The 25,759-nt window shown below is 37.5% G+C and overlaps 1 protein-coding gene across 1 annotated transcript in view; it reads left to right on the forward strand.

Annotated features, from left to right (window-relative positions):
- The window catches only part of RTF1 (RTF1 homolog, Paf1/RNA polymerase II complex component), a 47,695-nt gene extending 26,795 nt beyond the window's left edge, over positions 1-20,900 (forward strand). Inside the window, exons 5-18 of the mRNA XM_051977117.1 lie at positions 1,908-2,022; positions 5,396-5,507; positions 5,946-6,081; positions 7,000-7,177; positions 8,312-8,394; positions 15,565-15,652; positions 15,767-15,874; positions 16,384-16,461; positions 17,328-17,449; positions 17,607-17,664; positions 17,879-17,956; positions 18,545-18,640; positions 19,221-19,332; positions 19,973-20,900. Coding sequence (XP_051833077.1) covers positions 1,908-2,022; positions 5,396-5,507; positions 5,946-6,081; positions 7,000-7,177; positions 8,312-8,394; positions 15,565-15,652; positions 15,767-15,874; positions 16,384-16,461; positions 17,328-17,449; positions 17,607-17,664; positions 17,879-17,956; positions 18,545-18,640; positions 19,221-19,332; positions 19,973-20,079 — 1,471 coding nt within the window. The 3' untranslated portion in view covers positions 20,080-20,900. The remainder of the gene's footprint in view (positions 1-1,907; positions 2,023-5,395; positions 5,508-5,945; positions 6,082-6,999; positions 7,178-8,311; positions 8,395-15,564; positions 15,653-15,766; positions 15,875-16,383; positions 16,462-17,327; positions 17,450-17,606; positions 17,665-17,878; positions 17,957-18,544; positions 18,641-19,220; positions 19,333-19,972) is intronic.
- The last annotated feature ends 4,859 nt before the right edge of the window (positions 20,901-25,759 follow it).

Consider the following 25,759-nt stretch of genomic DNA (forward strand, 5'->3'; position numbering starts at 1 on the left):
GAAGTCTGGGGGACAATAAAAGTAATTAACTCCTACTTTAAAGCAATACTTAACATGATAGATAATGGTATCTGAAAAGATTTTGGCAAAGTAGAACATTAGACTGAATTTATCAGTGTAAGATTTGATAGGAATAGATGCAGAATTGTTCACTTGGTTTTAAAAAATCAGCTTCAGGTACAAACTAGAGGAAACTTAGCTAGATAGTAGCAGCTCAGTCAAGAATAACCTGGGCAGGTCTAAGGGGGAGAGGGGTGGAGGAAAGGAGGAAGGAAAAAAAAAATTTGGAACACAAGGTTTTGCAAGAGTAAATGTTGAAGACTATGTATATATTTTGAAAATAAAAAGGTTTTTTTAAAAAAATGACCTGAACAGGCTTTTAATGAACTGCAAGTTCTATATGGCAGCCAAAAAAAGTTAATGTGTGCTTAAGCTATATTGAGAGAGGCAAAGTGCCCAAGACTTAAGGAAATGATCCCTTTCTCCAGGTTAGACCTTATCTACTGTGTTGTGTTCCATTATGGGCACTACATTTTAGGAAGGATATTGACAAACTGGAAAATATTCAGGGAAGGGTACTAGGTTGATGCAGGGCCATGGCTGTCTCATGAAATATGTTCCCTCTTGTTGTTTTCAAGCAAAGATTATATGAAGGTGTCAAGTTTGTTGTGGAAACAGTTTGTGTTTAGGAACTATATGGGCAGTAAGATCTTTTCCACTTTAAAAAAAAAAAAAAGATCTTTTCCACTTTTGAGGTTTTGTGAAATTATTTTAGAATGAATAAAACTTTTTTCACAGCATTTTGGTTTTATAAATTGACTTTTGAAGTATTTGCATTCTAACTTTTAAATATATTCTTTCCCAATTTTAGAGATTTAGTCTTGATACTCGAGTTTAAGATTTGGCAGTTCCCCTGGTGCTTATGTATGGAATAGCTGACTGCCCTAGTGGCCCACTTTTCAGTTTAATGAAATGTCTTTTATGTTAATTGAAAATTGATTAGCAGATGCTTAGCTGATTCCATGTCCCCATTTTTAAATTTGAAAATATTTTTCTATTCTAGCAGTATTTTAAGGCAAGATTAGAGTTAGGTCTGGTCTCAGTAATAATGGGATCATAGATAAATAATAAAAGAGTTTACAGATCATTTAGTTCATTTTATAGACAAAGCTTAGAGGAGATAAGGGACTTCGGACTTTCAATATTACTTCTTCTCTAGTAACATCCTTATTTGTGACATTGAGTTGAAACTGGAAAGAACCGGGTGTGATAAAAATCTGAAGACAAGTGCTCCCAGTTCCAGATAATTTTGTTATGGGATTTTCCTCTTTGTTCTTAAGCAATTTTTTTTTCATTATCAGTAGTATTTTATTTTTCTAACTACATGTAAAGATAGTTTTCAACATTCATCTTTGTAAGACCTTATATTCCAAATTTTTCTTCCTCTCTCACTTATCTCTCCCCTTCCAAAGACAACAAGCGATCTTATATGGGTTAAATATGTGCAATTCTTTTAAATATTTTTTTTGCTATTATGAAAAAATTCATTTAATTATCATGTTGTACAAGAAAAATCAGATCAAAGGGGGGAAAAAAGCAAACAAAAAGGTGAAAATACTATACTTAGATCCACATTCAGTCTCCATAGTTGTCTCTGGATGTGGCTAGTATTTTCCATCTCAAGTCTTTTGGAATTATCTTGAAGGTGTGATTTTTTTTTTTTTTTTTTTTTAAGTACAATTCCCATTAATTTGGGTAGAGTGCAGATATTTAAAGTCCTATTTCCAAAGGCCAAATCACTTATCATCATCTCTGTCCCATATAAAAATTTGCATTTCAGTTCATGAATATGTGTTATTAGCCTATATTTCTTAGATTATTAAAAATTCTTTAATAAATTTTACCAGGTTTGAAATTAAGAAGAAATTAAAAACGGCCAAGAAGAAAGAAAAGAAAGAAAAAAAGAAAAAACAAGAAGAAGAACAAGAGAAGAAAAAACTTACACAAATTCAAGAGTCCCAGGTAAGAAATTCATACACCCTTTATGTGTCTTCTAAAAGTATCTGTATTGTCATTTAAAGACAGCTGTGAGAAACTTTTATTAAGCAAGTATAATGTTCTGTTTATGGTATGTTCCATTTGAATCTGTTAAAATATTTTACACCAGTTTTGTCTTGAATTTCATTCAGCTCTGGAAATGTTTGAGGATTTTTTTCCGTACTCATACAGTGTTAGTTTTAACTTTAGAACTGTCCTTTAGATTGTACATGTTTAATCTGTAATAGATTCCTTGCTGTCTTGGGGAGGGGCAGGTAAGAAAGGAAGGGAGAAAAATTTGGGACACAAAGTATTGAAAACTATCTCTGTGTATTTGGAAAAATAAAATATTATTGAGAAGAAAAAAATAAAAAAGAACTGTCTCTCAGAATTTCCTAGGATAAATCTGGGGCTTGAAAAATTTTGTCTTTTCATTTTGATCTTTCCTCAGAGTAAAATGGTTCAAATTTTTCCCTATTTAACTTGAAAGATTTTTGTTATTTTGGCTTAATAACAACAAATCAGGAGTCAACAAACTATAGCTTGCGAGACAAATACAGCCTCACTGTCTGTTTTAATATAGCCTGAGAACTAAGAATCGTTTTTACATTTTAAAGTAAGGTTTTATTGGAACACAGCCTTACTCATTCATTGGTTTATTGTCTATGGCTGCCTTTGCACTACAATGACAGAATTGAGTAGTTGTGACAGATTATTCTTTCATTGTATCATACTTCTGTTTTAGTATACTAAAAATTGCAAGCAATATAGTTATAATTCAACTGTTTCTATATCATGAGGATTGTCATTTCATAACATTTTATTTTAATCTATTATATTAAAATACGAAAAGAAGCCTCCAAAAGTGTTTTTGTTGTTGTTGTTGTTGTTGTTGTTGTTGTTGTTGTTGTTGTTGTTTTGGGTTTTTTTTAAGCATAGGAACAAGATTGAAATTTATATAAAAAAGAACCACCTTCATTCACTATTCTTGAGTCCTGATTGGCTTTGGAAATTAGTTTTTGCTTCATATTTGATAATGTGCTCTTTTTTTTTCTCAGTAGTATTTTATTTTTCCAATTACTTGTAAAGATTTTAACATTCGTTTTTGTAAGATTTTGGTTTTCACATTTTTTCATTCTTTTACCTTTACTCTCCCCCTTCTCCCCCATTCCCCTTTACCTTTACTCTCCCTCCTCTCCCCCATTCCCCAAGACAGCAGAGCAGTCTGATATAGGTCATACATGTACAATTACTTTAAAGAAAAATCAGGACAAAAGGGAAAAACCACGAAAAAGAAAAAGGAAATAAACAAAAAAGGTGAAAATACTATGCCTCAATCCACCTTCAGTCTCTATAGTTCTCCCTCTGGATGTGGATGGCATTTTCCATCCCAGTTCTCTTGGAATTGTTTTGAATCACTATATGGCTGAGAAGAGCTAAATCTATCATAGTTGATAATCATATAGTCTTGTTACTGTATACAATGTTTTCCTAATCCTGCTTACTTCACTCGGTATCAGTTCATGAAAGTCTTGCTAAACTTTTCTGAAATCAGTCTAATTTTCTTTTAGAAAAGTAATATTCCATTATATTTATGTACCATAATTTATTCAGCCATTTCCCAATTAATGAGCATCTATTTATTTTCCAATTCCTTGTCATCACAAAAAAAAAAAAAAAAAACTGCTATATACAAGCTTTTTTGGTTTTGAATATTTTCCCCAGTTACATGCAAAACTTTTTTTACATGTTTTTTCTTCCTCCTTCCCCATTCATAAGGTACATGTGAAATTAAGTTATGCAAAACATCCCCCTCAAATAAAAAAAAAAAAACAATCCATAAGAAAAATAATGTTTAAAAAGGTATCAGACCCAGTCAGTTCTTTTTCTGAATATGGATAGCATCCTTCAGAGTTGTCTTGGATCACTGTATTGCTGAGAAGAGCAAAGTCATTCACAGCTGATCATCCCACAATATTGCTATTCTTTTATGCACAGTCCATTTCATCTTACATGAGTTCATAAAGGACTCTCCAATTTTTCTAAAGCATCCTGCTCATCATTTCTTATAGAACAATAGTATTTCATCATAATCATATACCACAGTTTATTGAGCCATTCCTTCAATTGATGTTGGGCATTCCCTCATTTTCCAGTTCTTTGCCCTTAGAAATGAGCTGCTATAAATATTTTTGCTACAAAAAAGTTTGCGCATGTAGATCTTTTCCCCTCTTTTATCATATCTTTGGGATACAGATCTAGTAGTAAGACTATTGGACCAGTTCAATTGAGAACTAATATTTGAATCAAAAGCAGTGTCAAACTGTTTTATTTCCCCTGCTACCAAAAGTTAAAATAAGAATAATCTCTCCATTCCCACACAAATTTTCAACGAATATATTTTCTGAGCTCAACTTCAGTTCTAGCAGCAATTTTTGGACCTCAGTTCAAATGCCAAAGAAATTTTCAAAAGAATTTCAAAATCCTTTAACTGTGTACTTAAGGATCATTTACCTAATCAGTTGGAAGTTATTAATCTGAAATGTAATGATTTGATAAAAGGCAAATTTCAGGAAAATAATGTAATAGCATTCTATAAATGCCTTTCAAACCCCAATATGATCAGTTAAAGTCATATGTCTTATGGGTTGATATCAATATTGGGCAGTGTCTGCCTCTGAAAATTTTTTTTTCAAAATTGAAATATGTAAAATCTTATTATAGATTAGCATTGGCAGATGAACTTTTGCAATCAATTTTGATTACAAGAAACACAAACTTTGAACCACAGTTAAGTGAAAGGTTATCCCCAAATAAAGAATTTTTTCCTTCTCAATAGTATACCTGTATTACAAAAATTTTTCATTATAAAAATTATTATTATTTAATTTTGTTAATAAAAATTCTGGAAATGTCTTCTCTCACTACACAGGCACCTGTGTGAGATATTCAGTTTTGCATTTTGGCTTGCAAAGCCTTTAATATTTACCCAGGCTCTTTATACATTGACCCATGACATAAATGCATTTTCCCATTCATTACAAAAGTATGTATTTAACATTATCAGCACTCGGCAAGTCACAACTAAGCTAGCTTTCTGATTCAAGTTTCTGTTTCATTCTAGAAGCTATTTAGAAATTGAGAACACAAAAATAGTTTGTGAAACAACAGAAATTTTTATACCCTGTTTGCCTACTTGGAGGTGTACTTAAGATAAATCTTAAATTTAAAAATAATAACAAACTCAATTTAAAGTTAAGGAATGGGATTGATACTATATATGTGGAAATTATGCAATGAACTACTAATTTAATAGCAAAAAACATTTTTACATATATTCATCACATTACTCTCTTAGGTCATGTCCCATAATAAGGAGCGGCGTTCCAAGCGGGATGAAAAACTAGACAAAAAATCTCAGGCCATGGAAGAACTGAAAGCAGAAAGAGAAAAACGGAAGAATAGAACAGGTGAGACAGAGTTAGTAATGACTTTGAATCTGATTTGACTGTGTGGAAATGGCATCTTTATGACTATTCCATCAGGTCATCACTTCCAAGAGTCTAGTTAATTTCCATACTTTCGGACCTCAGATTCCAAATGAGATTTTTCAATCAATAAATAAAGTATATACCAGTATGAGATAACTATGGTACAATGGAGACTTATTTTCTAGACAGTCATTAAGGTAGATAGTCCTTAGCACAGTACCTTGGTATTCATGTATCATATCCTGTGATAACAGAATCAGGACAGTTTTGAAAGTCTCTCTCTTACTTTAATTGTGACATGCTTACCAAAACACATATCTCCATTACCTTCCCCACATGATTTTCTTGTAAAATTGAATGATATTTTGCCTCGAGTGTCATTGAGAATGAAGCCAGAGATTCTCCTTTTCTTTTCAGCTGAGCTGCTTGCCAAAAAACAACCATTAAAAACAAGTGAAGTTTACTCTGACGATGAAGAGGAAGAGGAGGACGATAAGTCCAGTGAGAAGACAGATCGTTCATCTAGGACGACATCATCTGATGAAGAGGAGGAGTAAGTGGGCAGTATCTTAATTTGATGGGCTCTAGTCAAGTGTGTACAATCATGAGGAAAACTATTGTGAAAAATCCTTCTGTTTCACCTGTGTACCTCCTATTTGAGCTTCCTTATATTAGTCCATCGGAGCTGAGGTCTGCCTCTGGTACTGGCAGAAACACCAAAACTACTTTGCCATCTGACTGCTAGTAGATAAGATTAAGAGATTCTAAATCATTTCAACAAATTTCTGTACTTTCCTGACTATTAGATCATCAGCTATCTAAGAACAACTTGCTTTTTCTTAGGAGGGACACCTTACTGGTGCAAGGTGTGACAATCTGTATTTTCTTTACATCTCCTAGCCAGTGATCCTTTTACTGAAATTTGCATTTTTGTAAAGAATTGCTGGGCCTTGCGTGGGAGGGATGATAAGGCCAGTTTTGAGTGTATGTTCTAGTAAATTTAATGTATATATTTGGACTATCTTATCTCCCTTATTCAAAGATAAATTCTTTGAGGGTAAGGACTTTGCCTAGTTCAGTCTTGATATCTCTGGTGTCCAGCTGGATAACTCAATGGATAGAGCACTGGACCTGGAGGCAGGAAAACCTGATTTCAGTTCCATTCTCAAATATTCATGAGTTGCATGACCCTGTGCAAGTCACTTAACCTGTGCCTGCCTCATTTTCCTCATCTGTAAAACGAGGATAATAATAAAACCTGCCTCATAGTGTTGTAAGAATCAAATAAGATAATATTTGTAAAGCACATTTCAAAACTTAAAGTTATCAATTATCTCAATACTGGCTAGCTATCATTATTAACAGTGCTTTAAACATAATAGGCACTTTTTTGTTTAATTTGTATACCTCATTTCCTAAAATGTGTGATCATAATGAATGCTTTTATCTAATACTCTTTTATCCAACCCAGAAAGGAAGAGGTTCCTCCAAAATCACAGCCAGTTTCTCTGCCTGAAGAGTTGAACCGAGTGCGGTTATCTCGGCACAAGCTGGAACGGTGGTGTCACATGCCTTTCTTTGCTAAGACAGTTACAGGATGTTTTGTACGAATTGGCATCGGGAACCACAACAGTAAACCTGTCTATCGGGTAAGCATTCTTGGCTTCATGGGGTCAAGAAGCATCTTTTGACTTTGGAAAAGGATAATTTTTTTTTTTTTTTCCAGAAGAAAGTTGGGATATGTGCAGTGGATTAAGATGTTGGCTTGAGTAGGTTTCTAACAAGTGGCATCCACATCACACAATGGCTTTTATTTCCTTATAGACCAAAGTGAAGAGCTGTGCAGCATTATCCCAGTGACTGCTTTTTTTTGTTCTCAAAAACTACTGAATCAGAATCTGGTGCTGTGTTTGTGTCTTAATTGGGTTAGGTCATTGTAATCATAAAGTAGATTTCAGAGTTGCCCTAGGCTGAAATGCCTTATATTTCCTTATATTGCTTGGCTTTACATGTGACCACAAAAGAAGAAATTGACTTTAGATTTGTCCTTAAACTATAATAATATAAGAAGAAAATTTGCCTAAAGACTCTTTCTTGCTTAAGCCATGCAGTTCTTGAGGAAATACTTTTCTGCTGGCCTACAACCATATATGACTCTTAGAACTCAGGGATAATTTCTTTAGAAGTGTTTCTTTTTTGTCTTCAGGCAAGGAGGAGGTGTGTCAGAAATGGGCAATGAGGACTGGCCATCTAGAAATTGTTTTGTTTTGTTTTTTTTCCTTACACAAAAACACCTGGGAGAGCATTATGCCATGTCTAAAGGTCTGACTTTAGAACCAAGACCTGGCTTCAAGTCTGACCCTTAACATGTACTGACCTATCACTAAGTTGTCCCTCTTAAGACTAAATTTCAATGAATTGCTAATCTGCATTAGAAAAAGTTTCTATACAGGGACCTTCCTATAAAAATATAAATTAGACCCCATTAAAAAATAAAAGTTAAGAAAAATTTCCATGTGATATAGATTAGGTATCTGAGGCCCCAGGTGAATCTTCAGTAATATAACAATCACATTAGATCTGAAATATTCAAGTCTCTAGAATTTGATACATGGCATAATTAGATGCCTTTCCCATAAGTTTGTTTTCTATTTATAATAATTAAGAGGTCCGACTCTGTTGTGTTTCTGTCAGAATGAAATCAAGTATCCATTTGTATACTTTAGGCAAATGGGATATTTAGGCTTTTATGGATATGTTTTTGACTGATTTCTTTCATTTAGGTTGCTGAAATCACTGGTGTAGTGGAAACAGCCAAGGTTTATCAGTTGGGTGGCACTAGGACAAATAAAGGATTGCAGTTGAGGTAAGAGAAATAGGTTTAAGGATTTTTCTTCTCCACCATGTAGTAAGTACCTTTTGTCATTTATTATATTATTCTTGTTTAATGTTGGGGGTTAGAATTTAAGAGAGGGTAATGGATGATGTTCATATAGACACATATTCATATATGAGTGTGATAGACAACTTCTATTTTTAGATTTACATGAGAAGGCCCTTATTCACAGGTTGGGAAACTGAAGCTTAGAGAAAAACTATGATGGCATAGCAAGTCAGTAAAGAATAGAAATGACTTTTCTGTTGCTTATCTCAAAGTCTCAGTGTATTCTTGTCTTATTTCCCAGTCTTCATTTAAAAAAAAAAAACCTAATGTGGGATAGGAGGGAAGGAAATATAGAGACTTCAAGGAAAATGTTGCACTAATCTATCTCGAGAGTCAAGCTCTTCATGCACAGTCCTCCTTTTAAAACAACAACAGAAGTGCTAAAAAAAAAAAAAAAGAAAAAAAAAAAAGAAAAGAAAAGAAAGAAAGAAAGAAATGATTGTTAGAAATTTTTATAAGAAAAGTAAAGTTCACCAAAAATATATTTAGCAAATCAAAAGGAAGCTTTGATATTTTTAAATTATTGTTTAAGAGAGTATAAAAATTTGTCAAAAGAAGTTAACACCTATCAGTGTCAGAATAGTTTCAGCAGAAAGGACATCCTGAGAGAAATGCTCAAATGGATAATTCAATGAAAGAATTAAAAGAAGAATCCAACTTTGCCAAAGTAAATGCTAAAAGTAATTAAAAGAAATAGATCCAGTTATGAATCTTGGAAGAGAGAATTAACATTTTCATTTGATAAAACTAAAAAGCACAGGAAATTATGAAATGGAAGAAGAAAACATACTCCAAAAACAATTGTAGCAGAGATTTAGAAGCAATGCAGAAAGAAGTTAATCTTTGAGAAATGGACAAATCCAGAAAAGGGAACCTCAGAATTCTTGGTGTTACAGAATTATTTTTTTTAAATGAATGTTGTAATTGTTATATTAGGAAAAGTTCCTTAGAATTATTAAAAACAAATTATGCTGGGTAAATATAAAGACTTTCCAAATCTCAAAAGGAGAAATTAAATTGAACTTGTTCAAATTGTATTATCCTGAGACTTGAAAATGGAGACTGCCAGAAATAAAAAATATATGTATTACATATCAGAAAGGCTCCATCAAGATCTCATCAAAGTTTTCCTCAAAAAGCAGAAAATATTGAAGCTTTTTTTTTTCCTCTGAAGCAATTGGGGTTAATTTGCCCAGGGTCACACAGCTTGGAAGTGTTAAGTGTCTTGAGGCTAGATTTGAACTCAGGTCCTCCTGACTTCAGAGCTGGTGCTCTATCCACTGCATCACCTAGCTGCCCCTGAAGCATTCTTAAAATCAAAAATTGTGGGATGTGGTCCTGATATCACCTTCCCAAGAAAACTTAGTGATTATCCTTTTTAAAGGTAAAAGATATACAGGTAACCCAAAAGGACTACAAAGAATTCATGAACAAAATTCTTACTCTGAAAGGTCTGATTCAGAGACTTGAAATAAGTACTTGGAACTGTTGGTCCTTAATATTGAGTAATCATATTTAAAAGTCAAAATGTAAGTATTTCCTTGGGGGGAAATTAATAATAATATTTTGTTTTCTAAATTACAGTTGGACTTTGAAAGGAGAAAAATTTACAGAAAAGCTAAAGGGAATGAAATATGTGAGAATATAATTAGAAGTATGTTTCATATGAAGGGAAAGGGCAGGAAGAAAGGATGGAAAAAAGGAAATAGTAAATTGGTAATCCTCAGGTGTAAATCCTATTTTTGATAAAATAGTCAGGTTTAATTTTGAAGAGAGCACCAAATAAAGTAATTAATTTTTTATCAAGTTTGATTTGGTTATAGAAATAGAAAAATATTAAAATTTATAGTAGGAAATGATTAAAGTTTTACCATCATAATATAAATGGGTAAACAATAATATAAAATGTATATACAGTTTTGCTTAAGAATTTTATATTACATATTTAACCCAGGGATTTTGTAACTCGGTATTCTAGGCTGGGCCATCCTTAAGCCAGTTGCTGGGTATTTTAGATTCAGCATTGCAACACAATGAAAGGCTACTTGGTCCTAACAACAGAATGGATAGGTGGTATTAAGGATAACTCAGCTGGTTCATCAGAACATAGCCCATCAAAGAATTTCTGGAGCTTCTTTGTACTCAGCCATCAGCACTTGGCCTGAATCTCTAATTCTTAAAGCCAGCCAAGACTCCATGGTGGTCTCAGAAAGGTCTAATTTGGATGAGGGATGGAAATGGGTACAGTGTTAGGATGTTATTCCTATTGCATTAGATTTTTTAAAAACCAGAAAAATTAGTATTCTTCTTCTGTAATATATATCCAAAGTAGTATTTCAACACTTGAATTAATCTAGGTTTTTGTTTCTGTAGAGAGAGTGCCCTGATGACTGCCTCCCTTTCCAACACACACACTAAATATAGATCACAGTCCATGACTTTTCATCTTTTGTGATTTTTGGATATGTCTTACCATAAATCTTCCATTTGGGAGGGTGCACACAACAAGTAGGGGAACTTCTATATCACATGATGGATGAATGAATATATGTATGAAATAAAAGGCACTTATTAAGGACTCAATTTGTGCCAGATTCTATACTAAGTAAAGGCTTGGGTATAGATAAAAAGAGACCCTATTTTATCTTCAAGGAGTTTACATTCTAATAGACTGAAATAACACTTAATGGGATAGTGGTTACTAGGGAAGAGAGTCTAGGGATATAACTTAGCTATCAGTGGAGAAAGCAAAGTATCCGTTTATTCATTTCAACAGCCAACATTATCATCCAGTTTTAAATATCTCTGATATGCTATACTTATCCTATACTATCTGATATACACCATTTCTGTGCATTGAAGATACAGTACATTCAGTTATATTCAGATGGGCACTATATGTGCCCACAAACTCTTGATTATTTACCAGTTGACATTCAGCCCAATCCTATCTCTTCTCTCCTCCCCCCCAAAAGATTTATATACTGACATTAACATAGTGATAGCCAAGTCATTCTGTCTGTTTCTGTGATTCCTTTTGAACTTTTTTCCTGCTTAATTGCATTGTTGCTTTTTTAAATATTATTTTGGTCAGTGTAGTTCTGCTTTTTTCATAAACTTTATATTTTCTGAATTCTTCATATTCATTGATTTTTATGATTCATTTATATTCTCACAGTCACAAGTCACAATTGTTTTAATCCCAATTATTGGGCACTTAGTTGTTTTAAGTTTTTTGCTATTATAGGTAGTTCTCCTTAGCAATATTTTTTGTACAAAACTAGGATATAGATAATTTAAATAGACCAGAATAACCTGAATAGACCAATTTAAACAGCAGAGATTAGGTTAGGAATGTGATCACTGAACTCCCATGTAACAAGTCACCAAGATTATACAGATTCACAAATTTTTCTGTACATTCAAAGAATAAACCCTATATTTCATAAGATTTAGATGCTACTTATGCTTATGAGGCAATTTTTAATTATCATTTTTTAGAACAAACATCGATCAGTACACATTAAATGCTTAATTTTTTTATTTTGTGAAGTTCTTGTCCCTGTCTTTACATAATTCTCCAATAGGGGATCTACTCGATTGGCTAAAGGTCTTTAAAAACAAATATCAGCTTTCTTTCCTTCCCAATTTTCTCCCCTTTAATCCTCATTGAGAACTCAAGAATAAGCAAAACATATCACAAACATTGTAGCTAATTGAAACAAATTTCTACATTGACCCTTTCCTAAAAAATATTTGTATTATTCTTTACACTGAGTTCTTCACTTTTCTATCAAAAGGTATGTAGATGTTTCACCATTAGTTCTCTGATCATTATATTGCTAAGAGTTCAGCATAATAATATTGCATTGCATTATCTATGATAACTTGTATATCCATTCCCCAGCTTATGACTGCCCCTCAGAGGCTATCTTAAAAAAAGTTCTGAAATATTTTTGTACATCCTTAAAACATGTTTTCTTTAGGGACTAATCCCTTCCTTCCTCTACTCTCCTAATTCCATCCTCTGCTCCCCTCATTCTCTTTTATTCTCCTGTTGAGTAAAATGTATTTCTGCACGTAGAAAGATCTCCCTCCCCCCCCTTATTATTGCTTTCTTTTGACCAATTCTTATGAGAATTAAATTCACATATCATCAGCTGCTATCTCCTCTTCATTTATATATTTTTTCTCTAACCTTTCTTTCCTTCCCCTTCAGTATATTCCTCTTATCCTCTTTTTCCATTTTTAGGATCATCAAGATATAACACAACCACATTTCAATATGAGCAGTTAATCCTTGTTTAGTTTCTTATCATTGTTCATTCACCTTTATCCTTTTGTTTCTTTTTGCTCTTGTGTTTGAAATTCAGAGTTTCTTTGCTGCTCTGATCTTTTCATCAGAAATGTTAGAAGTCTTCTATTTTGTTAAAGATTTTTTTTTTTTTTTTTTTTTTGCTGAGGCAGTTGGAGTTAAATGAGTTGCCCAAGATCACACAACTAGGAAGTGTTAAGTGTTTGAGGTCAGAATTGAACTCAGGTCCTCCTGATATCAGGGCTGGTGCTCTATATATATCCACTATGTCACCTAGCTGCCCCAAGATGCATTTTTATTATCCACATAGTGTTAAACTCAGATGGGTAAGTTTTTGACTATAAATCCGTATTCTTTGCCTTCTGGAATATCATTGTCAGGTTCTCCATTCCTTTATAACAGTGACTGCTTACTCTGTATGATCTTGACTGTAGCTCTGTGGTACTTGAATTCTTTCTTTCTAATTGATTGTAGTACTTTTCCTTTGACCTGGAAGCTCCAGATTTTTGTTAGGATGTTCTTGGAAGTTTTCATTTGAAGGTTTTTTTCAGGACCTAACCAGGGGATTATTTCTATTTCTGCTTTTCCCTTTGGTTCTAAGAAATCCATATAGTTTTTTTTTAAGACTTCTTGAAATAGAATGCCTAAACTTTTTTTTGGTTATGGTGTTCCATTGGTTTAATGATTGTGTTGATTCATAGTGGCAGAAATGTAGGTTTCCCTTTAGTCTGGAATTCTGCCCTGGTAATTCCTATGCAGGCAGGGCTTCTCCATTCTGTGGCATACTAACATTGCATGCTGCTGCTTCTGGTTTGATATAACGGAAACAGGCCTGGGATTGGAGTCATAGAACCTGGCTTGTAATCTTGTAACTGACAACTTGTCACATGTTGGCAAGTCGATCTCTGGTCCATAGTTTCCTTATCCAAAAAAGGAGGGATAATAAAAAGTAAAATAGAGCACTAGTGAGTGACCCTTCTAGCACTAAATTTTTTTGCTATATGTCAAATACAAAAGTTATTGGTAACATGCTGAAACCTATTTATATACACCATGTCTTGCCATTGTCTTTTGAGTCATCCATAATTTTGATTCTTCTTTTGTAAATACATCTTTTTAACATCTATAAATCTAGTGATGCTATAGAGCTTTGAATTACAGAAAAGTTTATCATTAGTAACATGCTGAAACCTACTTATATCAACCATATGCCTCCATTTTCTTTTGAGTCATCCATAATCTTGAGTCTTTGTGTCTAGGAATATCTTGCCATCAGTCTAATGATAAAGCCTCCTTATACTTAGCTAACTTGGTCTTTGGACACAAAACACATTTATTCACTTGTTTTATGTAGAGGGCTGAAACTATTGAGTCAATGCACTGATGTCAGGACTGCCGAGCACTTGAGGCTAACTACCGATTGGACGATAATCTATGGGCACATGCTTGGAAAATGGTCCTTCCCAGTATCCTGTGCTGGCTCAAAGATTGGTGCATACAGAGGGTTGTAGGAGGGACTAGGGGGTGGAGTAAGAATGGCCAGAGTCACTCTTTGCGGTAGAGGAGGAAGAAGGTGGTAGCGGAGATTCTGCTTCCATCCTGTTCAATCCTGCGTCTATAGGCCGAGAATAAAGATTAAGGACTTTTGCTTATCCTGACTCCGGCTGATTCTGGGGTGTCTGGGTGCTAACGCGGTCATCACAGGTTTATACTTTCTTTTTCAGATTGCTAGAACTTTCCCCAGTGGCATAGTCTGTAGCCTTCAGGAAATCAGGATCATCTCCTCGGCATGAAGCATTGGGTTAGGACTTTAGTGAAAAAAGACTATCAATAACAGCCTAGTCTTTTTATCCTCTATCTACTTCCAAGTTTCTGTCTATATCGCTCTCTCTACTCAGAAACATATACATATATAATCATTTGACATTGGTTTTAGAATGAATAAATAAATTATAACTCATTAATGTAGTAGAGCATTACTACACAATTGAAAATACACAATTGATTACTTTTGATAGATCTGTGATTTCATCAAGAGAAGTGCTCCCTTCATATATGCAAATCGCAATCCATACATTTTTTTATCCTGTACAACTCTTTATCCATGTCCTTTTATAAATCTTCCAATGGAGGGATCCATCCAGTGTGCTGAGGTACTTCCTCTATATATCTTGACATTATGAATGCCAGTGGAGTATATCAACTATCCATAAGTTATTCTTCATTATAACTGCATGATCAGCCTACCTCCTTTTTTTGGCCCTTCCTTTCTCAGACTGACAAATACGAAGACCTTATAAAATGTTGAAATAATGCAAAGCAAAGAAAGCAGAACTAGAATAATGACAATGGCTAAATTACAACAAAACTGTGTATAAAGATAAGAAATTGAAAGAAAATACAGAGTAAATAAGTTCTTGTTCAAGGTATTTCTTTAATGTAAGTAGTTCTTATTTGGGTTTGCTATTGAGCTTTTTTACTTCTATTTTTATTTGTTGAGATTGTCATTTATGTTAAACATTTTTTTAAAAGTTTTAAGCCCCCAATTGCCTCGTTTTCTGGGCATCCACAGGAGATAAAACCTCTGTCCTCTCCATTGTTTAATGCCATTTAGAAGGCAGAAAGGTATTTGGAATGATTGTTCTGAATTGATTGATGGAATTTATTGAAAATTACATTAGCATTGATCAGAATAATATGTAACTCTGATAAAACTGTATGGTGCTTTCCACAGTCACCATTTGTAGTTTGAATAGTGCTCAATTCTTTTGTTTTAGGCATGGCAATGACCAGCGAGTATTCCGCTTGGAGTTTGTCTCAAACCAAGAGTTCACAGAAAGTGAATTTATGAAATGGAAAGAAGCGGTAAGTTGATGGACTTTAGTTTAAGCAACTGAAGAAAATAACACAGTCATATTTAGAGCTCTTCTTGACATTTGATCTTTTTTTTTTTTCCCCTGGGGTGGGGCGGATATTCAGATGTTTTCTGCTGGCATGCAGCTACCTACCTTGGATGAAATCAACAAGAAAGAAGTATCCATTAAAGAAGCTTTGAATTATAAATTCAATGATCAGGATATTGAAGAGGTGAGAAGCTGATAACCCAGGGACTGTCAGTTTATCAGGGACCAATGTCTAATGAGGGTCAAGTTGAAGGAAATAAGCCCAGGGGTTAGGGGTCTGAGTGCCTGACTATTCTGCCATGACTTGGTGCTTCATCGATTTTCCTTCTCTAAAGCATTTTGCCTGAAATTCATCCTCCATCTTCTGCTTTCTGTAGTTCTCCAGATCTTCTCTTTGTATTCTTCAGATTCTATAGTTTTCTCCTAGGCAGCAGCTAGCATTATAATCCTAGACCCACAGGCTGCTGCAGAGCTTACTGGTATATACTCCTTTTTCAGACTGTCCCTGAAACTTCTCCATAGTTCAGTCAGCACCAGCCTATACCTTGGAATGAACTCTTTCTGTGGGGCCTGACTCAGCCCTAGGAAGAGAAGCTGCTTCCAGGAAGGACTTTGTTAATCTCATCTGCAAAGATATTTTTAAAATAACAAGACTCTTACCTCATTCCTGATGTCTCCTCCTCTCCGGTACAGATTGTAAAAGAAAAAGAGAGATTCAGAAAAGCTCCCCCCAACTATGCCATGAAAAAAACGCAGCTTCTGAAGGAGAAGGTAAGGGTTCTTAGGCTGGGCCTGAGGCCTAGTGATGATGTGCTAAGATGATATGGAGACAAATTGTTTTGTGGAGTGAAGAACCTGAGAAAGGCTCCTTCACTAAGCATTTAGCATTGACTGCAAATGTAGGTTCAACTTAGCGCTTTTCACTTCTACAAACTAATCAGGATAATTTTCTTTTTATAAATGTTATGTGTTCCTTCTGTTTTACTGTCTCTTGAAATTCTGTAGTCTCAAGTTTTATGCCTATAAAGCCAATCCCTGAATCAGCAGGAAATAATACTGATCATTGGACCTGGCAACATAAGTGGTGTTGGCAAGCAGGGATAGATGGTATTTTCCCCATATTTCCCAGTGGTAGCATTCTAGTCTTCTTGGTGACATTTCATTCTCCTTAAGAATTAGCTATAGGGACTGCTTGCCATCTTGCGGGGGGGGGGGGGGGGGGGGGGGGGGGGGGAAGGAGGGAGGGAGGGGGAAAAGCGAAACATAAGTGATTGCAAGGGATAATGCTGTGTAAAAATTATCCTGGCATGGATTCTGTCAATACCAAGTTATTATTAAATAAAATTAAATTAAAAAAAAAAAAAAAAAGAATTAGCTATAGGGATATTAACTGTCTTAATCACTAGGTGGCCCTGAGGAGCCAAACAAGTGGGTAGGGAGGTTCATCATATTATAATAAAAGAAATGCCTTGCATTTTTAACAGACTTTTTCAGAGTACTCCCATTTCTGAATTTTGTCTTGCAAACACCTATCTTCCAATAGGGATCATTGTCTTGACTCTTCTGTTTAGAGTCAGAGAATGTAATTTATAAATACAATAAATGAGAATGTCAGACAGATAACTTTGTGTTTGCAGGCCATGGCAGAAGATTTGGGAGACCAAGACAAGGCTAAACAAATCCAAGATCAACTGAATGAGTTGGAGGAAAGGGCAGAGGCCCTAGATCGGCAACGAACAAAGAATATTTCTGCCATCAGGTAAGTTAATGACATGTTCCTCTGGTCTTTGAGCCCAGAACAGAATCACTGAGATAATGATGTGCTCCTCCTGCATACCCTCTGGACTACTACTTTTTGGTTCCTTTTTTGAATCTGACACTTGCTTCTTGCTCATCATATGCTACTTTCTTCACAGTTACATCAACCAACGAAATCGGGAATGGAACATTGTTGAGTCTGAGAAAGCCCTTGTGGTGAGTGAAGATAAGATGATGGATTTCCTTTTTTACAATACAGATTATTTTTGTCACCTCTCTGTTACTAAACTGAATTCTGAAGTTCAGGAAAATGGAAACCTTTGGACATTAGGGAACATAACTGATATTTCTGACTTGTCTCAAACCTAAATGAACTTATTGTGGGTAACAAGGAATTCTGTTTCTGTAATTCATTGTTCTCTCTTTTCAGGCTGAAAGTCACAACATGAAAAATCAACAGATGGACCCCTTCACTAGGCGGCAGTGCAAACCAACTATTGTCTCCAATGTAAGTGTTCAAATCAGAGGAAAAGAAAGTTTTCTTTAGGGCTTGAGTACACCTTGGAGATTAAGGGAGAAATGGCTAGCATTTGGCTTGCGTAAAGATGCACACTTTCTGATATCTTTTAAGGCAAGGCTTCTGAAAGTCTGTCATAAAAGCAAAAGGGATAACTCCAATAGGAATTAGTATGGATTCATCCCATCACAGAACTAAAATGACAGCCTAAGTTCTGGAAATCCTATAGATTCAATTATTTAAAACCTTACAAAATGTGACTTTGACAAAAACCATTCATTCCCACTCCCTTTTTCCATTGATGAAGATTCTAGGGTGTTGGTAGTGAGTCATTTAGGGCCCAGCTGCCTAAATTGTGGGTCATGACCCATATGGGGTCTTGGAACTGAATGTGGGAGTTGTGAAATTATGATTTATTACCAGTAAATTTTTTTACTTGTATACCTATTTACATACCTCTATTCCTGAGATCATATAAAAAACATTTAAGTTCAGGGGAAAGGGGTTAGAAGGGAACAATCTTTCTCGTAGTCAGTGTAGTGCTGAAGAGTCTTCAATGTGATTTATTTTTGTTCTCAGTCCAGAGACCCTGCTGTTCAAGCTGCCATCCTTGCTCAGCTGAATGCAAAATATGGCTCTGGGGCATTACCAGATGCTCCAAAGGAGATGAACAAGGCAAGTACTATCCAGTAGCCTTTTTGGGCCAAGCAGCTAGCTTATAGGAAAACATGTTACCTCCCATTCACCATTTCAGTCACTACCTGGAGGAGAAGTCACTCTTGTTGAAACTCCAATTTGCCCTACCACCATCGTTATGAAGTTAATAAGTAACCTTTATATCTCCTCATTGGGAAGAAACTGTCTAATTAGAAGCATCCTTTCTGCTTGAGCACCAGTAAGATTTGAGTCCATAAAATCTTCCTTTCTCTCCCATTCTGGGTGTAGTCATCCACACTGAAGGGCTCTGTCCTCTCTTAGAACAACTGAAACTCTGAATGTTGAGAGGAAGATACTTATAGCACTTGTGTCTGGAGTTCACTTATATTCCACTCCTTTTGGGCTTCAGAGAAGTGACTTTCTTGTCCCTGATTCCATAAGCTCTCCTTTGAGAATGGGAAACTATATGGGAAGATGTGATGAAGCAAGTTTTCTATAATAGTTGAGTTAGAGGGGAGAGCTGTTACCGGAAGCTGTTGCCTGGGGCTCTTAGTTTCTTTAGCCCGGTTCAGTCTTCATACTTCTATCTGCCTTACAGGGTCAAGGAAAGGACAAAGACATCAACTCTAAGTCAGCCAGTGACCTCTCAGAGGACCTGTTCAAAGTGCATGATTTTGATGTGAAGATCGACTTGCAAGTTCCCAGTTCAGGTAGGCCAGGGGGATGGGCCTGGAGACAGTCTCTAGAACAATCTCTGCAGGGGTCCCTGATGGCCTAATGATCTGGGACAATGCTAAAGGACCCAAATGGATGAGATGTTTTGGATGGATGGACCTGCCATACTTTTCTCATCTTAAAACTGTTTCTGAATGTGGGAAGATTTTTATGATCTCATACAAAGTGAAGAGAGCAAAACCCGGAGAATACTACACATTGGTTAGCAATAACCAATTGGGAAAGACTTAGCTACTCTAATCAAGACAGTGGCTCAACACAGTTCTAAAGGATCCATGGTGAAAAATGCCATCCACCTCCAGAGTGGGAACTGATGAATTTTTAAGTCCAGATTGAAGCGATTTTTAAAAACTTTAAATTTTGTTCTTTGTGTGTGTGTACTTTTACAAAATGGATGTTTTACATGACCTCACATATATAATCAAAATCAAAGTGCTTGACTTTTCACAAGAGGGAAGGGGGGGGAGGGAGAAGGGGAAAATATGCAACTCAACAATATTAAAAAAAAAAAAAAAGATTTTAAAAATTTGGCCAAAATTTAAATATTGGGAAATATTTAATAAATAGGAAAACTTTCCAGTTACTGAACATTCCCATGGTGTTCTCTCCACACAGAATCAAAGACACTGGCCATCACCTCAAAGGCTCCCCCAGCCAAGGATGGTGCTCCAAGAAGGTCTCTGAATTTAGAAGATTATAAGAAACGACGAGGACTTATTTGAGCAAGCCCAGCCTGCTGCTTCGGACCCTGCATGCACCACGATGATGTTCCTCTTCTCCTCTTCTCCCTTGGTTTGCCCTCTTTGGGCTGGAGCAGCAGGGGTGCTGGGAAGAGACTCTTTAAACTGCCAGTCATCTGTAACATAAAACCATTTACTGTATAGATCTCCCTCATCCGCCCACTCTCCCTCCCCTCCTGCTGCCCCACACCTGTGTGGAGTCTAGCTCTCTTGGGTTTTATCCATGTCTATTTCAGTTTGCATTTTGCTTTTTTTTATTTTGTCATCACCACAGTTGGTTGGACCACTCTGCCTGTGTTTAGTATTATGGCAGAGTCAGGCTTCCTGCCACAGCCTGTGGGGGCGGCAGCAGCCCCGGGCAAGCTTCTCCCTGCACCACCTTGGGCATGGCCCTCCAGCTTCAGCACCTGGCCTGTGTTGGCAGGGATGGGCACTGGTCACCTGCAGTCTTCCTGCTCTCCTCTCCATCTTTCTTCTCTTTCTCCACCTCTGCAGAAGGGAGTTTTTGAAAACTGGTTTAGTTTCCAAAAAGTGTACATTTTAAGAGGGAGGTGTGTGTGTGTCTGTCTGTGTATGTGTGTGTGCGTACATATGTATGTGTGTGTATGTATGTATGTGTGTGTGTGTGTGGATTTTTTTCCAGGTGTTTTTTTTATCATTTTTAAGATGCAGTACTCTTTGTATCAGTCTGTTATGGTTCTCTACGGCTGTTTCAAATTTCTATCAGCTGTATTTGAGCATCTGAAACCACAAGAAAGAAACTTATTAAATGTGATTCTTATTAAACAGGCCTGGCTACTATAGCTGTGTGACTCCCTCCCTGATTCCCTGTCACCTCTATGAACTCTGAAAAACTCCCTAGTAAAGTCCCTACCCAGTGGATGGGAGGGGTTTGGGGGGGCACAGTTCAGAGCCAGGTTCAAGGGAAGGCAGTGAGACCTAACTCCTCACTGATCCATGGAAGGCAGGAACGTTTCCCTGCTGTGGTGTATGTCTGCCCTCAGCCCCATGCACATGGCTGCTCTCTCTACACCCTGTAATCCTAAGCTCCTAGAAACTGTTTTGCTTTTTGAGCAATTCTAAAGTTAGCTTTTTGAAAAGAGATTGTTTAACATGAGTGGAAAGAGAGGACACAAAAAGGCAAAAAGAAAATGTTACAAGCATGTGCAGTTGTATGTATGCATATAGAGATATACATGAATGATGTATATCAGATATACCATTATATGTGTGTGGGTATGTATATATATATATATATATATATATATACACTATATATATATATATACACACATTCATATATATGTGCACATATATGTGTGTCTGGGATATATATATATATCACGTGTGTGTGTGTGTATATAATCTTTATATAGTTGGTGCAGCTAATGTGATGCCAGCACAAAGGTGTGTGTGTGTGTCTTTATGGAATGTTTGAAAAGAGATAAGCTGACTGCTTGATAATCATTCTCAGGTGTAAAGCTCCAAATGTAAATAAAAATGGCATTTAACAAATCTTTTCAGAACAAGGTACAGCTAAATATACTAAACCAAGAACTAAGCTAAAGGAATGGCTGAGGGCTTGATGATTTCATTGGAGGGAAGGGGAAATGGACTTATGCTTTGCACCTTTCTAGCCCCTGATAATAGGGAGTTGAGGAGGGGAGGATGAAGAAAAGATCAGGGTTAAGTTGTATTTAATCTCAGAAATGAAATGGATAGCTTTCCTGAGTTTGTCAGATCCTCAGTGTTGTTTTAACTTAGTTTACATTTTTCCTTTAAAAAAAATAAGCAGAGGATAATTTTAGAGTCCATTGCGATTGTATACAATGTAAAGCAGGGCTGCAGCAGCCACAGCTCTGCTCCATTGTGTGAAGGAGAATTGATGGGCATATATTAAAAAAAAAAAAAAACTTATTTACTTGAATAGTCCATTGACTGAAACCCTTTGTGGACTATTGTGTAAATATGGAATCACAGACTGTTAAACATTTTCTGGACTCTGTGCCTGAGTCACTGAGGCTATCACGGCCTCGCATATAACTATGTACTTGGACTTTTTGTTTTTATTTTTAAAAGTGAATTTACAGAATCAACCAGAATTGCTGGAGTCGTTTTGATCCACCATGTAGATCTGTATTTAGCAACATTTGGATTTGGAGAAGCGCGCCGATGATGTTACAGCTGTGTAATAAAATTTGTATTTAAAAATAGTCGCTATTTGCATCACAGTATAGCTGGTTTGCCACCATCTCCCCACATACAACAGATGAAACCTTCAGCCTGAGACCCTGAAGCACAGAGGGGCTCTCAGTTGGACTGACTGCAATGTAGTTAGGAAAAAAATCAACCAAAGAAGACTCAAGGGTGACCTTCACTCATCACCTGAATAGCCCACCTGTGGTCTGGCCTCTCTCCAAGACTGCTAATTCTCCAGGATCACGCGAAGCAGGCGTAACGCTGGGCCCCAAAAACTGGCCTTGTCACAAAGCCGGGTCTCCAAGGCCATGTGCAGGAGCTCAGCTCGCCTTGTACTGTGGTGCTTCCGAGATGATGAGAACATTGGCTGAGGGGCTGCTTTACACAGATTTTCTGTTTCTTCTAGGAAAGGTAACGCCTTCCCTTCTGTCCATATGATGAGCTCATGATGTACAGATCTGAATGTCTGTCGGTCTTGCTTTTCCTCTTCTGACAGGTGTGGGGTAAAGCCTCGTTTCCCTTCAGAAGGGATGGTTTATTTTGCTTTTGTTTGTGTGGAGTCCTGACTTGTCACTCAAACTGTACAGATATCTGTAAATAAACTTTATGCCCTGTTTTAAAAAGGGGGATCACATTTAATGCGATGATTGCATCCCAAGTGGCAAAGTCTGCCATGGAATTGTGTCCTAAAAGCCTAAGAATTCATCTCCCTTTTCTCCCATTACCTTGTATTACTTTGCTCTTGAGCCAAAGATGAGGGACTCAGAAACTTTGTTTTTTAACCTTTAACCTGGCTCCCCAAGACCTATTTCCCACACCCCTTTGTTACCCTCAAGACACTAAAACTAGTTGACTTTAAAAGTGGTAATATCCCACCTCAGATAGTCTTCCAAGGCTCTGCTCAGGATAATAGGAGAGAATATAAAATTGCTATTTTCTTTCCCACTTATATTTAATGGAAATGATAACCCCTTCCCCCCCAGTCCTCTCATGGTGCAGAAAGTTGATGCCTTGTAGCAGATTGCTCTCAAGTAAAATTTACTGTCTGCCTTCTGTACTGGTAAATTGACTTCATTCCTCTCTCCAGCTCTACCAGCCCTCTAATTTGAACTAAGCACAGAGAAGGCCCAGTGGGATTAGGAGAGAGGTGTGTGTAGATTGTTAACTTGTTCCAAAGCTCTTAGAGGGAAGGGCTTGTCAGTACTTCTGAGGCCCAACCCCATTGTTATAGGTTCATAATCATCGCACAATTCTACAGAATTCATTTAGAATTTATCCAGAGAAGAAGAGAAAAGGAAAATTTGATGAGAAGAGATGGTTATGATCACAGTGGCAGGTAGGATCATATTACTTAGTATTGTTCCTATGGCCTTAAGCTACACAAGTTTAATTGATTACATTTCTTAGTATCTGGTTTTGTGCAGAAAAAAAAAATTCCAGAGAGCAATCCTTATTCTGGCCTGACACATGTTAAGTAGGAGACCTATCTTATTCTTTATCACCTTGCTTCAAAAAGAGGTAAAATATTTTTCTGAAGTCCTGAAACTCCCTCTTTGGAGGACTCTCTCCCTTCCTGCTTGCTAACATCCATCCCCAGTACAGCCCAAATAGGCTTAAGAATATGTTGGTCCTTGCACTAGTTCATCCCTACCCTCTTCCCACTTGATTTTCGTTCTCTCAGCCCAAATGGGTTAAGGAGATCTAGGTCCATCCCTCTCCTGGAAGGGCTTGGCTCAGAAACGAGCACTGCCCCGTTGGAGGGGGAGGAAGCTGGCAGAGCTGGGAACAGCAGCATGCTTTTCCCAAGCATTGTTTGTAGCTGGGAATCTAGATGTTCCCAAGGTCAGGTGGGACCGGATCTGACTGATCTGAGGCTGGGTTGGGGGTAGGGGGCAGGAGGGTAAAGAGGAAGCTCCTTAGCATCATGGGGGAGCCAGGCAGGACCCCAAGATTTGGACCAGGTATAAACAACATGCAACCTGGATGAAAAGGGCTAACACTGGTTCTCCATGGGGCCTTCTGGATAGACAAGATACAGCCTCTGTTGCAGTCCCCCCTGGGAAAGTAACCCAGCAGTCAAATCCAAGGGACCAAAGTTTTAAGGTCCTAAGGAATGGCTAAGTGAGAAAGGAAGAAAGAAGTAGCAAAAACAAAGTTAAAAATGAGAAATTCTCTACTCCCACAAAAGGAAATTCCCTGATAAAGATGGGCAGGCAGAAAGGTACCAAAAGCTGAGGAAAGTCCTCTGGCGGAGCAGCCGAGTACACATTCTGAGGACCTGGAGGGAGCCAAAAGTGGTCGGGGGAGGAGGAGGAGATGTTGGACTGAACACCGCGGAATAGGCTAAGAGTCGGAAGGACTTGTCCACCCCTTCCAGGTTTGGGTTTTGTTTTGTTTTGTTTTTGCTGTTAACACTTATCTGAAAATAAATATACACTGAGTTCTGGAGAAGTGGCTTGCCCAGTCACAGATCGCTGGTCACAACCTCTACACCTCGGGCGGTTTCATTTTTACTCCCACATCCCCACCGGCAGGGGGTGCTGGGAATCCAAAGGCGTCCGGCCGGCGCGAGGATAGTGGAAAACGCGGGAGTTGGATTCAGACGCGCCATGCGGTCACACCCCACTTCTGCCCCTCCCTGTGACGGGGGCAGAATCCCGACCTCCCAGAGCTACAGGCCCGCGGATTTGCAGCTGGAATAGACCTTTCAGGCTAACTAACAAACCCACGCCCGAGGGGAACGGAGGCCGAGAAATTAACCGAAGTGGCAGAGCAGCCCGGTGGCAGAGGAGGGCGTCGAAAGCAGGTCTCCCTCCGCCAGTACCTCAGGCTACCCCTTTTCGCTACTTCTATTAAAGAAATAGGCCAGGTAGTCTCTAAGGAGCGGCTGGAGCAGTTCTATCCGGGAGGGAGCGGGGGCGGGGAAGCTCTAGGAGGCTAGAAATAAAGACGGGGCCGTTCCCACTCAGGCGGCTTGGACCCGCAAGCCTGAGCATTTTGCTCGAGGGCAGAGCAGCGTCCCTGCTGGGCGCTGGCAGAGACCCCGCGTGGGAGGAGGGGGGAGCTTGGGGCTGAGGGCGCGGCTGTCCGCGGACCCCGCCCGGCCCTTCCTCCGCACTCCCAGGCCAAGCTTCCTTTCTGATGCCCCGGTCCCTTCCACTCACCGGCTGGTGAGCTTTCTCCGCTCTTCCCTTGAGAGCTTTCCGGGGCTACTCTGACTTCGTTCCAGGTGAGACTCGGAAAGCTCTACAAACTTGAAAACCTGAGGATACCCGAACCTAGAACTGTGACTTCGATTTTTTTATTCCACCTGGAGCAAAAACAGTTGGGAGAGAGGGATGGGGAAGGACTCAGAGTACAAAGTCTTCAACTTGTGTATCTAAGCTGGGAGAAAGGCTTCCTGTTCTCCCTCCTCCCAAATCTTCATCCCCCTCGGGTCCAAAATCTCCTTTGCCCTCTCCTG

Source organism: Antechinus flavipes, chromosome 2 (assembly GCF_016432865.1).
Source record: "Antechinus flavipes isolate AdamAnt ecotype Samford, QLD, Australia chromosome 2, AdamAnt_v2, whole genome shotgun sequence".
NCBI classification, from domain to species: Eukaryota; Metazoa; Chordata; class Mammalia; order Dasyuromorphia; family Dasyuridae; genus Antechinus; species Antechinus flavipes.